This window comes from Equus caballus, chromosome 9, assembly GCF_041296265.1.
Source record: "Equus caballus isolate H_3958 breed thoroughbred chromosome 9, TB-T2T, whole genome shotgun sequence".
Taxonomy (NCBI): domain Eukaryota; kingdom Metazoa; phylum Chordata; class Mammalia; order Perissodactyla; family Equidae; genus Equus; species Equus caballus.
Window position 1 is genome coordinate 36,684,304 of NC_091692.1, and position 15,333 is coordinate 36,699,636.

General features: G+C 36.1%; 1 protein-coding gene across 35 annotated transcripts in view; it reads right to left on the minus strand.

Annotated features, from left to right (window-relative positions):
* SPIDR (scaffold protein involved in DNA repair) overlaps nucleotides 1–15,333 on the minus strand; it is a 472,172-nt gene that overhangs the window by 414,781 nt on the left and 42,058 nt on the right. For 25 of the 35 annotated variants that reach the window (XR_011421318.1, XR_011421317.1, XR_002810355.2 and 22 more), the window contains 2 exons: nucleotides 10,913–10,990; nucleotides 6,822–6,985 (listed from right to left, as the gene is read on the minus strand). Coding sequence is in view for 28 of the 35 variants with exons in the window: in XM_070221582.1 (XP_070077683.1) it covers nucleotides 6,822–6,985; nucleotides 10,913–10,990 (242 nt within the window). In the remaining 7 variants the exon portion in view is untranslated. Of the gene's footprint in view, nucleotides 1–1,543; nucleotides 1,566–6,821; nucleotides 6,986–10,912; nucleotides 10,993–15,333 lie in introns of those variants that run through there. The other 10 variants (XM_070221581.1, XM_070221580.1, XM_070221574.1 and 7 more) reach the window with 3 other exon arrangements.

Genomic DNA, 15,333 nt, shown 5'->3' on the forward strand with positions numbered 1-15,333 from the left:
TTTTTTAGAGTTTTATATAAATAGAACCATACAGTGTATATTCTGCCTCATTCACTTTAAGGGGCTGGGGCTAAACTGTAAAAGTTAAGTTATATGGACCTTGATTTTCAGGAAATGGGAAACCATCAAAAGTATTTCAATAGGGGCTGGCCCCATGGCCAAGTGGTTAAGTTCGCATGCTCCATTTTGGCATCCCAGGGTTTCGCTGGTTCAGATCCTGGGCGTGGACATGGCACCACTCGTTAGGCCATGCTGAGAAGGCATCCCACATGCCACAACTAGAAGGACCTACAACTAAAAAATATACAACTATGTACTGGGGGGATTGGGGGAGAAAAAGCAGAAAAAAAAGAAAAAAAGACTGGCAACAGTTGTTAGCTCAAGTGCCAATCTTTAAAAAATAAAAAGTATTTCAATAAGGTCATAATTTTTATTAAGATAAATCTAATAAAAATACATAAGGCAAGAAATTAATTACAAAGCAACTGAAACAATACAGACAACAGGTGAAAGGGTGTAATTTCAGGGAGAAGTAGTGGGGATGCTGTAGTTTAGAGGCCAAATGTGCATTACCAGGTAATGAAATAGAACCAGACAGTGAAAAAGAAAAGTCATTAACTAAGACCAAAAATACACAAAGAGAATGAGCTTGGCTTTGAAGGAAAAGAAACGATATGGCTTGGGACCCCTAGACTTACAGTAACTTTAGGAGATCCATACAAAGATGTCATTCGGCAGCTGGAAACCCATATGGAATTCAGGACAGCAACCAGGTTAGAAAGAGATTTAACAGTTATCAGTATCTGGAAGAGAACATAGCTTGAGAAGAAAATAAGGAAAATTGAATTTTTCATACGAGGAAGAGAAAGAAAGAAAAGGAGACAGAAGTTAAGGCCCCAGAGAACACCACTGTGATTAGGCAGACCACAAATCCAAAAGGATCTTTCCTACATTATAGGAATGCCTCTCAAAGTTTGCTTGGACAAATCCATTTTTTCAGTCACTTTTCAATGACAATGTAATATGTTACGCTTTAATATACAAGTTTATTAAGAAAAACAGGTGTACTTGATGAGGAACTACATGGAGGAAGTCTTGAATTTTTTAAATACGAAGCAAGCCAATGTCTTCTCTTTTCTATGACCCTATCTTTCAAAGTTCTGCCCATTTGCATGCTTCTTCCAATATAAGAAAGCAATCAAAGGAGATCTGGAGGCATTCAATCAACATCTGAATACTTCTGTGGCAAGGTTTCAATCACAATTGCCTTGTTTACTATGTAAGTAACTAGCTCACAGTCACATATCTTTTCTAACAGTTTCTTTGTCTAAAAATTGGGCATAACAACATCTACCTCACAAAATTGTTTTAAGGCTCAAATGGAAAATGCACTGCTATAAACTGAATGTTGAAAACTAATCATTAGTTGAAATCTAATCCCCTCAAATTTCTTATGTTGAAATCTAACCCCCACTGTGATGGTTATTTGTAGGTAGGGCCTTTGAGTGGAGCCCTCATGAATGGGACCAGAAAATTCCCTTACCGTTTCCATCATACGAGGACACAGTGAGAAGAGGACCTTCTATGAACCAGGAAGCGTGCCCTCACCAGACATCACATTCGCCAGCACCTAGATCATGGAACTTGCCATCCTCCAAAACTGTGAGAAATAAATTTCTGTTGCTTAAGCCACTCAGTCCATGGTATTTTTGTTATAGCTCAAATGAACTAATACACGTACCTAAAGCAACTAGTACAATATAAGGCCCAGTATACGTTCAACATATGTGATTTATTTCTCTCTTTTTCTCCTTTGAGGGAAAGCTATGCTTTCCTTTGTGTTTTTATTAATTCTAAAATAAATATAACAAAAAAGAAAATAAAATTCCCCAATAATCCTACCACCCAGAGATATGCTGTTTACATTTTGGAGAACTAAGCAGGCTTGCCATTCACTTCTTATAACTATACATTTTATTATTCAAGAGCTATCCTGAAAAGCCTGTGTCATAATGTAATTTGTAATTTTAACAAGGTATGAATCTGAATTGCAAGGACTACAAAACCTGTGTGCAAGAGTTTCTCAGTTAGCTAGTGAGCCCAGTCAACCACCCAGCATTTCTACCCATGCAGCATTATAGTCTTTCTTACAGTTGTAGTTATTTACAGTAGGTTTCAAAGAATAAATATATCCTTGGTTCACAGAATATTTCCCCAAAAAACAAGCCAAGAAAAAAATTAAAAGTTCTAAGAAACTGATAGTTCCTAATAACAAAATTAAAATTTCTGACAATTAAGAGTAAAATGCTAAATATTAAATTCAGTGATGGCAATAACCTTCGATGAGGACAAACCCATCATTCTTTCTATTCAAAACAAAAAAAAGGAATTCATGAAACTAACTATTGAATGTTTTATCTTATCAGTACAGAACCTGCTCTTGATTATCAGATAAAACTTAAAAATTATAAAGACAAGTAACTTGTGATATGAAGCCATGCACAGGAATCTGACCTGTCACAACAGAAATGAGGTGCTTTAAAAAGCCAAGAATGGGGCTAGCCCAGTGGCATGGTGGTTAAGTTCATGCGCTCCATTTCAACAGCCCAGGATTCGCAGGTTCAGATCACGGATGTGGACCTGCACACTACTCATCAAGCCATGCTGTGGTGGCATCCCACACACAAAATAGAGGAAGATTAGCACAGATGTTAGCTCAGTAACAATCTTCCTCAAGCAAAAAGAGGAGGACTGGCAACAAATGTTAGCTCAGGGCCAATCTTCCTCACAAAAAAAAAAAAAAAAAAAAAAGCCAGCAACCTGATGTAACACATAGCTCAGCCACCAAAGCAACCACTATAATAAGCTAATATTGAGAAACAATTTTAGGAAGCATGTTTTTAGTACAACATGACAATGAGAAGGAAGACAGACCATGCTATCCCAGAAGCCTTTTCTTTTACACTGAAGTTCATTAGAGATAAAGGATTACTAGTCCAGTCCATATACTGAGAGGTCAACAGAAACTTTTAGGTCACGCACAACACTTCCTGGTCTGGTCAGATATAATTTATTCCATGGCAGTTTTGGTGGCAGTCTCAGGACTCTCAACAGTTCTGTGGGACCCCTGAATTGAGATTTTATAGCATATATAGATTGATATTTTGCCTTTTTCTTTTAGCATTCTCTCATAAACATTTTTACTGTCTCAACAATAAAAAGTCCTCAAAAATATTCTAGATATAGAATATTCTAGATATAGAATATAGATGTAGAAAAATATTCTAAAACATATAGTTTCTTTCACTTTTTACTGTGGTAAACTATACATAACAAAAAATCTGCCATATTAACCATTTTTAGGTGTACAGCTCAGAGCATTAAATACATTCACATTGCTGTACAACCACCACCACTATCCATTTCTAGAATTTCTTCATCATCCCAAACAGAAACTCTATATCCATTTAAACAATAACTCCCCTTATTCCTCAGCCCCCGGTAACCTCTATTCTACTTTCTGTCTCTATGAAATTGCCTATTCTGAGTACTGCATGAGTGGAATTATATAGTATTTGTCCATTTGTATCTGGCTTACTTTACTTAGCATAACATTTTTCAGGTTCATCCATACTGTACCATGTATCACAATTTCATTCCTTTTCAAGGCTGAAGAATAATCCATTGTGTGTGTCTATGTGTGTGTACACACACACACATACATTTTGTTTATCCATTCATCTGTTGACAGATATTTGCACTGTTTCCACTATCTGACCACCGTGAATAATACTGTTATAAACATCAAAGTACAGTACCTGTTTGAGTCTCTGCTGTCAATTATTTTGGGTATATATCCAGAAGTAGAATTGCTACATCATATGGTAATTCTATGTTTAACTTTTTGAGAAACCACCAAACTGCTTTCCATAGTGGCTGCACCATTTTATAGTGCTACCAGCAATGCACAAGGGTTCTAATTTCTCCTCATCCTCAACATTTTTTTCCATTTATAGATAACAGCCACCCTAATGTGTATGAAGCGATATCTCATTATAGTTTTAATTCACGTCTCCCTAATGACTAATGATCATGAGCATCTTTTCATGAGCTACAGTGTATGAAAAGAAACCAGACAAAATACATAAAACAATGGCTTTCAACACACTGGACATCAGGCAAGAAGAACACTAATCCCTGAAATTCTGTAAAGAATTGAGCTCTACAATTGCCCCAGCTTACTTTCTCAAGAGAATTTCCAAAGCACATAGTAGGGAAGGGGAACTGACATGAAGCCCAGTGGGCTCCCTAAGTTGAAGAAACAGAGAAACAGAGAGTCCAGGGAGACAAAACTAGCTAGAGTTCATAGGACAGAGTGCCAGAAAAGCCACAGCTACATAAAGAACCCATAATTCGCCTCAAGTATTCAGCAGAGTACTGATCAGCATGTGTATATAAAGAAACTACCCGAGACCAGGAAAAGAACCATCCAGAAGCATTAGAAGATCAGTACCTAGTGCTCATACAGGGTCAGGAAACAGGAGTTGTTCCTGCCAGCCAGACTGGAAAAACTCCTAATCCAGAACATTACATAGAATATCCAGGAAGGTCTTATTTCAGTAGTAGGATATAAGATTGAGCACTTCCCTGGACCCACCTAATAAGTCATAAAACAACATCCAAAAATATTTTAACTGTTTCCAAGTAACAGAACCCCAGAACAAAGCCCCAAAATATTTAAAGAAATTTTTTAAATTCAGCAACAAATAAAACATAAAATTCACAGTGTCTGGTATTCCCTCAAAAGTTTCCAGGCATGCAAAGAAGCAGAAAAATGCAACTTATAATGAAGAGAAATATTAATCAACAGAAATACACACAGAAAATAGATTTACAGAAAAAAACATTAAAACAACTATTAAAAATATACTCTCTCTGTTCAAAATATAGAAGAAAGTATGACTGTGTTCAGGAGAGACATGGACAATATAAAAAGATTCATATCAAACAGATGACAAATACACTGGATAGTATTAACAGCAGACTGGACACTGCAGGAAAAAAGTATATTAATCTTGAAGATACAGCAATAAAAAACAATCAAAATGAAACAGCGAGGGGGAAAAAGGTGAATACAGCATCAATGATGCATGATACAACATCAAGCAGTCTAATTTATACACATATAATTAGAGTCCCAGAAGGAAAGGAAAAGGGAATTAAGGGGAAAAAAATGTTGAATAAAGGCAAAAAATTTTGCAAATGTGATGAAAAACTTTCCATATGTGAAGAAGAGATGTAACATAGCGGATCTAAAATGAACATCCTTAGAAAGCCCTGCTTGCACAATGTTGGTCCTTGCCTACCTCTGGCAACTTAGATTTCAGGAGGGTTCCACCATTCCCTAAATGATAAGTCCCTAAACTGTACCAACAATACAGCTTACGCTAAATACCTGTTTTCCTTCTTGAAATCTGAAATTTTGGTACATGCTAGGCAGAAAAGTGCCTACATTACCAGTCCCCAATAAAAACTCTGGGCACTGAGCTGCTAATGAGCTCCCCTGGCAGACAACACTTTACATATGTTGTCAAAACTCACTGCTGGAGAAATTAAGCATGCCCTGTGTGGAAAAGGACTTTCTAGTGGAAAAGGACTCTTGGAAGATTGCTGATTTGGCATCGTGTCATCTAATTGTAATAAATCATAGCCATGAGTATGACTATAAGCTAAGTTCTGAGGGTCTTTCTAGGGAATTACTGACCCTACAGGTGGGTATGGGAACTCCTGACACACCAGAAAACCAAGAAGTCTGACAAACTCTAAGCAGAAAACCACACCTAGGCATATTACAATCAAACTACTTAAAAGAAGAGATAATGAAAAAGTCTTAAAAGATCAAGAATGAGAATAGCTTCAGGCTTCTTGACAGCAACACTGGTACTAAGACAGTGAAGCAATGCCTTCAAAATTCTGAAGAAAAATTATTGCCAACCTAAAATTCTATATAAGTTTTCAGTAACATATCAAAGTGTGATACATGCATCTTCTGACATGCCAAATCTCAAGAAATTATCTTACATAAATCCTTTCTTGGAAGCTATTGGAAGATGTGCTCAATCAATATGAAACTGAAAATAAAGGAAGAAGTAGGCATGGAATCTAGGATGAAGTTGCTCCCTGTAGGGAAGAAGTAAAGGGAACTCCCAGAAAGATGATGAAATAGGACCTAAGGGTTGCAAGGTCCACAAAGCAGAGAGGACACTGAGTTCAAACTGGAGTAGCTAGGAAGTTATGGAAAAGAGTTCTCCAAGAAAACTAAACTGATAAAATGGCTGGTGCGTCTGAAAATCTTAATGGGAGAGCTAAACAATGGTGAATCATTAGAGTTTTATTAACGATAAGTAAAACTAGGCAAACAAAAGCCCAAAATAATTAACTCCAAGGAACATGAAAAAGCATGAAGGAAAAATCATCATAATTAATATTTGCCTTGGTTATGAATATTATTTATTCATAATTATGTAATGCTGAATAGTAGTCTAAACAAATCATGATATATCTATCCTGGAAGAACATAGGGATGGGAAAAGTTCAATGTGTAGCAGGCGGTGGGCAATGGGTAAGAAGAGAACTCAATATTTACCCCTGTTTAGAAGTACATTACAAGTATGTTATTCAGAGATAAGGAGGCAAGGAACAAAAGAATCCACTAAGAGTCAAAGCTGTTGTCCCTGAGGAAGGAATTAAAAACAACCAAAAGGCTATGATTAACAAACGCCATAAACAGAATGAAAAATTCTGAAACAATCTGTTCTTACCTTAGGAAGCTCAGATAGCCTCTCTTCACTTGTCAAAGAATGACTGCTTGCACAAGAAGCACAGTCCGATATTTCCACAGCACTCTCATCATCTTCAAATTCGCTACATTCACTAATATCTTCCCTGTCACTGTCAATCTCCCAGTCGATGAACTGCAGTTCATCTAAAAAAACACAATTTTAAACAATTTTATTTATCTTTAGTATTTTTAAATCTATTTTTTAATTCTCAATAGATAAAAAGATCCATGTTTGTTCAATAATTTTTTTTAAATATGTTTAAAGACAGTGAAAAGTATATTCTTATTCTTATCTCTAGTTATCCTATTTCTCCTGTTACCGCCACGCCAATTCTCAGGTTTTATTAGTTTTTTTTTGTATCCTTCTAGAGTTTCGGCAGCATGATCCAGCAAAAAAAATACAGTGTTACTTTCTCCTCCTTTCTGATACACTTTGATTTTTATTGTTTACTTAACACAACTGAGAGGTTTTTCCACATCAGTAAACAGGGAGTATCCTCTTTTCTTTTCTATATCATAGGATTCCATTGCATAGTTGATCCACAGTTTATTTAATCAGTCTTCTATTTACTAAAGATGTTTTCAAGGATTTTCATCCCCAATTTTCTTCTATAGATTTATTTCATCAGTAAGGAAACAACTAAAGTAAACAGTTTTCAGTTTACTTCATAAGCATGATTACCTAGAAGCTACTTCAGGAAAATTTTAATCTGCAAGTTAAATTATTTTCATATATTAAATAACCAAATGTACTGACTCCAATCTACTATGCTAAAAGAAATGAAAGTAGTTATTAAGGATAAATTAATCTCTGAGGCATGGCATATAACACAACCTTTCTTACAGTACAAAGCACAAGTGCTCCCTCACAGCTACTTCAGCAACTCAGGAGGCTAGTAAGATATCTTGGCCCTGTTTCAGAGGTCTAGTAGCAACAATCTTACTTCCAGATAGAAGTAATATTAAAAATTTTAAAAACTTACTAGCTTTAATACTTGAAGGGAATTCAAAATAAAAACCAAAAAAGAAAAAAAGAAAAGGAAAAATTTAAGCTAAAGTTAAAATTATGGGATAAACAAAAACAGTAAGTATTCTTTAATCTGATACTGTTGTTCCAGAAGACGAAGCAAAAGTTCACTATAATGATTACAAAAGACTGGAGGTGAGACCAGTCTAAGAGAAGCAGATGCGCAATAGCAATTATTTCCCATTTCTAACATCACATTAACTCATGGAACCAAGCAAGGAAATGCATAAGAAATTCTCCAGCTTGCTGAACCATCACAGCAGGAAGTCACGGAAAGCGAGAGAAGGAGCACAAGTGCTCTCAGAGCTACTGCCACTGCTGCCAGTACAATACATTTTTATAGCATTCATTCATACATTCAATAAAATCAGTGCCTACTCAAGGCCTATCAAGCCATTCTAGATATTCACAATATAAAAAAGAGAAGGAAAAAATACAAGAAAGAATACAGAACACTATCCCTACCCTGGAGAAGCCCAGAGATGAACAACACTTATACTGCAATGTGATGAGTGCTATAAAATGATATATCACAACAAAACTAATAAGACCTTTCATCTGGTCACAATGATTTTATGAAGCAGGCAAGACAATTGCTGTTAGACTAAAATTTGCATTTTACAGATGAGGAAATTCAGTCTCTGAAAAGTTAAGAAACTCCCCCAAAGTTATATAAAAGACATATCAAAGGGAAAACATTCCTTTAAAGAGAAAAATATTTTGACAATTTAACTCAGGGCTCTTCCCTGTCAATCTGAATTCTGGGCCTTAAGGCCCAGAAACTCAAATCCAATATGGCTGGAAGAAGGTCTGGGAATATTGTTCTTAAAGCTCACCTGGTAATTCTGATAAGAGGCCAGGTCTGGTAACCACCAGAGCAGTGTTCAAGCACACAGCAATGAAGTTAGACATCCTGGGCTCTGAATATCAGTTGGCACACTTATGAACCATGTGACTCTGGGCAAGTGCCTTGACTTCTCTAAGTCCCAATTTTCTTCTGTAAAATGAGGCTACTTAGCTCACAAGATATAGTAGATATCAAAGGAAATAGCATACATAATAACCATGAGATAAAACAAGAACTTGATAAAGGGTAAAGGTAAAAAGGAGGGAGGGAGGAAAGAAAGGAAGAGAAAAACTCGGGAGAAGAGAAAGATAAACCAGCAGTTGCACACAAGACTAGATATAATCCAAGGGATCATTTACTTGTTACCCAACAGTCAACTTGTTTATGACAAATCAATACTTTGTTAACTCATTTTAAAGTAATTAACTCAAAGCATCTTTCTATCCTTAGACTTTTCAAACTATTGAGTATCTCTTTTAATAGAAAGGACATATATGACTTTTATTTTTTTAATACCAGCTTTATTGAAATGTAATTCACATACCATTCACCCAGAAAAAGCATAGCGTTTAATAATGGAATTATGTTCTGAGATGTGTGAAGACAAATCAAGAGTTACATAACAATGAATTTCATTTAATATGGTTGAATTAACTATATAAGCCCTGTGAACTGAGGTATAACCTTAAAATACCACTTCACCCGGTTATTACTAAAATGTCAACTGTAAGATGGCATACAAAGTGGCCAAAATGATGTAATCACCTTACACAGGGGCTGTGTGTACAAACTTAACTTTGACTAAGTAACTAACATGCACTAACAAGGTAAGAGTTAAAAGTTGAAGCTTATTTTGACAGCATTAAGACTTTAAATATTCTATGGGGCCGGCCCCGTGGCTGAGTGACTAAGCTCACATGCACTCCGCTTCAGCAGCCCAGGGTTTTGCCAGTTCAAATCCTGGGCGCAGACATGGCACTGCTCATCAAGCCGTGCTGAGGTGGCATCCCAAATGCCACAACTGGAAGGACCCACAACTAAAAATACAACTATGTACCGGGGGGCTTTGGAGAGAAAAAGGAAAAATAAAATCTTAAAAAAAAAAAAAAAAAAAAGACTAAATACTCTAGATCAGCTACACATTTTAAAATTTGTAAAAGAACATGATTACCATAATTCTAAGTCTGTGGTTCTAAACCAGGGGTGATTTTGTCCTACAAGGAACATCTGACAACATCTAGAGACATTTTTGGTTGTCACAACTGGGGCTGGGGTGCTACTGTCACCTAGATAGAGGCCAGAGATGCAGCTAAACAGACTACAATGCACAGGAAAGACTCTCTTCCCCAACTAAGAATTATCTGGCTCCAAATGGCAATAGTGTCAAGGTTGAGAAATCCAATTTTAAACTGTTAAAACACGATACAATAAAAAATTCCATCAGAACAGAAATTTGATAGTAAGTTATACTTCTACCATACATTGCTTATCATAGCATTTACCCAAAACAGGTCAGCAAGGAGGCAATCTGGATGTAGCATTATTAGTAGTACTTGACAGAACTGGCTTTGTTGTCAGAGACCCAAAGTGGAATGCCAACCAATTCTAACATGATCAAGCTGAAGTTGTTAACTATAAAAATAATACTGAGGGGCTGGCCCCATAGCCAAGTGTTTAAGTTCATGTGCTCCGCTTTGACGGCTCAGGGTTTCCCCAGTGTGGATCCTGCGCGAGGACATGGCACCGCTCATCAAGGCATGCTGAGGTGGCATCCCACATGCCACAACTGGAAGGACCCACAACTAAAAGAATACACAACTATGTACCGGGGGGCTTTGGAGAGAAAAAGGAAAAATAAAATCTTAAAAAAAAAAAATCTTTAAAAAGAAAAAATAATAATAATACTGGTAATATCTATCTCTTGTAGTTGTTGGGAGAAATGAGAAAATGTTTCTAAAGGGCTTAGCAAAGAGACTGGGACTCAGTAAAATCATAATCAACACTAAGTATTAGGAAAGGAATGTAAGAAAGTTTTTTCCAATATTGAACCCAATATATAACAAAAATTGGATTTCTTACAAAATTATCAATTTACCTTCACTGTCCTCATCTTCTGGACATAAAATATTCCTGTTACAAAACCTGTCTATTCTAGAACCATGTCCATTATCTCTCTGTGGTTTAAAAAGTGTTTTACCTTCATCTGACAGATCACTTCCACTGAAACTCTGTGTTAAATCTGTAAGTCCACTGGTACTCTGAGATGTAACAGTTTCTGTTAAAGAAAAAAAAAATATATATATATAAAAACGATCAACTGATATGGTTACTTATCAGAATGAAATTTTTACATGTCTTACTTTGCCAAAGTCACAAATACACAAAATTCTGATGATAGTGGAAGCAATATCTTGCATCAAATCTTCCTGCCTAAAGTTCTATGTGGAACCCGGCTAAGATTCTTTGAATTAAAGCCAAATTACAAGAAGAAAAAGAAGAACTGATTGAGATAAGTTATAAAAGACAAGGAAAATGACTGGAGCACGAATGAAAACTCAAAAAAACCCTTGAAATAATTATAGAGCTATAGCTTCCCAGCATATTTGATGAAATGAAAAGAAAAACAACCCAAAAAAATCAATACCAAAAACACCTAAATATTACATTAGAGACATGTTGTGATTTAATGGCAGCACAAAAGGAGTGAATGCTCCACTTTATGTTGATCAGGAAAGGAGAATTCACTGACAAAATGATGTCTGAAAAAACAACACTTAACAAAGGCACAAAAACATATAATAATAAATATTTACTGAACACTTACTCTGTGCCATGAACATCTAGAACTACTAGTTATCCATCAATCAAAATATAAAATTAAAAATAAACTAAGAATCCATACTGATTTAAATAGCTAATAAAACTAAGCTACGTATTTAATTGCAAATCGCTTTCATTATTATGCATCTGGAAAAGTAAATCAAAAAAGAAGAGCTGGAATGCTACAAATTGAATATTCATGTCCCTCTAAAATTCAGATATTGAAATCTAATCCCCAATGTGATGGTATTAAGAGGTGGGGCTCTCAGGAATGGAATTAATGCCCCATAAAAGAAACCCCAGAGAGATCCTTGGCCCCTTCTGACACATGAGAATGTAGCAAAAAGGCACTGCCTATGAACCAGGAATTGAGTCCTTACCAGACACCAAATATACTAGACTCCCTGCCTCCAGAACTGTGAGAAATAAATTTCTTCTGTTTATAAGCTACATAGTCTGTGGTATTTTCGTTTTAGCATCCATAACAGACTAAGACAGGAAGTAAAGTTATCACTATTTTCAGATTATACAATGAATTCACAGAATTCACAAACCTATGAATTATAGGCACTTAACTATACAATTTATATAGGTAAAACGCTACCAGGAATTTATTAGTCACTAATTCACTTCATTTACTGAAAAAGAGTACCCCGGAAATCAAGGCCCATTCCAATAAAATTCTAGGAAGGACATCAGCCAGACTATAGGAATAGTCACCATGTATTTATAAACATTTCTGGGTGCCCACTGTGTGCCAGGCATTGTGCTAGTACCTAGTGTTATGGGTTGAATTGTGTCCCCCCAAAATTTATTCATATGTTAAAGTTCTAACTGCCAGCATCTCATAATGTGACCTTATTTAGAGATAGGGTCTTTATAAAGTAATCAAATTAAAGTAAGGTCATTAGGGTGGGTCCTAATACAATATGACAAGTGTCCTTATAAAAATGAGAAATTTGGACACAGAAACAAAAATGCAGAGAGAGAGGACAATGTGAAGAGACACATGGAGAAGACAGCTAACTACAAGCCAAGGAAAGAAGCCTGGAGCAGATCCTAGAAGGAATCAACCCTGCCAATACCTTCATTTTGGACTTTTAGCCTCCAGAACTGTGAGATAATAAGTTTCTGCTGTTCAAATCACCCAGTTTGTGGTACTTTATTTTTTTTATTTTTTATTTTTTTTAAAGATTTTATTTTTTCCTTTTTCTCCCCAAAGCCCCCCAGTACATAGTTGTATATTTCTCATTGTGGGTTCTTCTAGTTGTGGTATGTGGGACGCTGCCTCAGCGTGGTTTGATGAGCAGTGCCATGTCCGCGCCCAGGATTCGAACCAACGAAACACTGGGCTGCCTGCAGCGGAGCGCGCGAACTTAACCACTCGGCCACGGGGCCAGCCCCTGTGGTACTTTATTATGGCAGCCCCAGCAAACTAATATACCTAGGATGTAAAGATGAAGAACAGAGAAGGGTCTGCCCTTAAAACACCCATGGTCCAACGGGGAGAAAAGTACATCAACAAATAATAATAAAAATATTTAGTAATGCTTCTCAAGGAACAGAAGATTTCTGACCTCAATAAAGATTTTGAGAAAATATTTTGCAGAGTATTTTAGGAGAAAAAATTTTAAAAATTAAAACTAAAAAATATTTCCTTTATATTTCAGTTTCATTTTGCTTGATAAATACATTTTTTTAAAAAAGTTCTGCCTTATTAAGAAAATCACTACCCACAAAGGTTCTTTTAACTTCAAGTTTTTATCTTCTTCCATCTCCCTTGAACCTTCTGGTAAGATCCTTTGCCAACTTTCATCTGCTCGCTTCTCTCACCCCTTCCCTTCTCCTCTATTTCCTCCCTCTTTCAGTCTTCTGTGGTTCTCAGCGCCTTATAGATGAGGAAATAGAGACACGAGACACGTCGGTGTGTTTTTTGCACACTTTGTACATTCCCCCACTTCTGCTTCCTAGCTCTCATAAAAATATTACTTCCACACCCTAAAACTTTTAATAGCCTATCTTAAACTAATACTTTAGAAGCTACTATTTAAAAATGAACCAGTTCTAAGAAATGCCTTGAGTTGCTTTTTCCATCAGTTTCTATTTATAAGATTTTGTTAAATTATTAACAATACTTCCTTGCCTTAACAAGCTGCTTATCCCATAAATAAAATAATTACATAATGATACAAGCTCTTTCAGCCTTTCACAATATATCGCTCATTCTACAGAGTGGAAAGTACAGCAGAGTGGGTCGAACATATATTGGTATGTGGAAATCATCCCCAAAGATCCTTTTGTAATTAAATACATGGTAGCAGCTTATTTAATATTGCTTTCTCTCTCCAGATTGAATTTGATTACTCCAGAAAAAGATACAAGCCACATCTTAAAAAGAAAAAAAAAATACATATATATATGCTATTTTCTCCATATATTATGACAGTTTAGAAATCAGAATTAAATCGATCTTTGAAAATCACAGCATTCAGCACTAATAATAAGAAAAGTTAAATTCTGCTATTCCGTCAGAAAATTACGGTATTACAAAAAGACGTGTGCCAGTCTATTTTATAATACAGTGTTTTAGGAATTAAAAAAAACACCTGGGAAATTTTATTTTTCATTTGCATCAAAAAAGACTCTCTTAAATGTTAGTGAGATAATAGCATAGCTTAAAGTGTTCAGGCTCTTATTCACAGAAAGTTTTCCAACTGCAGAACTTCGAGCTGGCCCTCATATGGCTCCTTTTGCCATCAGACATGACAGCAATTGCTGCCATCAGTTAAGCACCTACTAAGCGTAAGCTTTTGAACTAAGCATTTTTATGACTTTTTTTTTTAAGCTCATAATAACCCAAAGAGGCACACATTCTTACGACCATTTTCCAGATGCAGAAACTTAGGTTCAGCATGAATAGCTTGCTTTTTCCCAAGATCACACAATCAGGACACAGTCAGGACACTGTGGAACCAGACAAGATCCCTGAAGTCTCAAATTCCCACTCTTCCTGCCCAAACACACAGTAACTGCCTCCCTGATATCCACTTCCTCTTCTTTCTTACTTACAAACCCCATTTTTATTTGAGCAGCAACATAGATATTTAAAAATTCTTAATTTCACTGAAGTCTCTTTAGTGGACGTGGCCCTATGTAATAGGTTCTGGCCAAAGACAGAGGTCCTAGGGAGGAAATTCCTTCCCAGAGGAAAAGTTCACTTGGAGAAAAACCTCAGAGCCTACACTGGAGAATTTAGCTTCTACCTCATGGCCACAAGAACAAACCCCAAGCTAAGGCTGCAGAATTCAGGATGAGTCTGGAGCCCCGGACTTCTGGTTGCAGGAGGTAAATTCAACCCATTTCTTCAAACATTACAATAGAGTTTCCTACTATTTGTAATTGAAAGCTTTCCCTAACTAATTCACCAAGTAAGAGTTTCATTACCTGAAGTAGTACAGTCCTTATATCATAGGTCATAACTTTATTTCCCAAATCCAATTTTTTAAAAAGCCCTGGAGCTATGACCCTCAGCTAAACCACTAGGCTCCGCTGGCAATAATGAACGCAGGAAGGACACACACAAAAATTTAATAATTGTCCATAGGAGGCAGGGAAAGTGGGGTAGATAGTACAAAGACAAGAGAGAGATTTTGCAAAAAATACCTTTTTACATTGTTTTGATGTTTTTTAACCAAGCATAGTCTATTCAAACTATGTAAATAACTTTTTAAAAGAAAGCAAATAAATCAAAGAAGGATATATTATTAGCCTTATACCTTTTCTGTCAAGAAATCAACA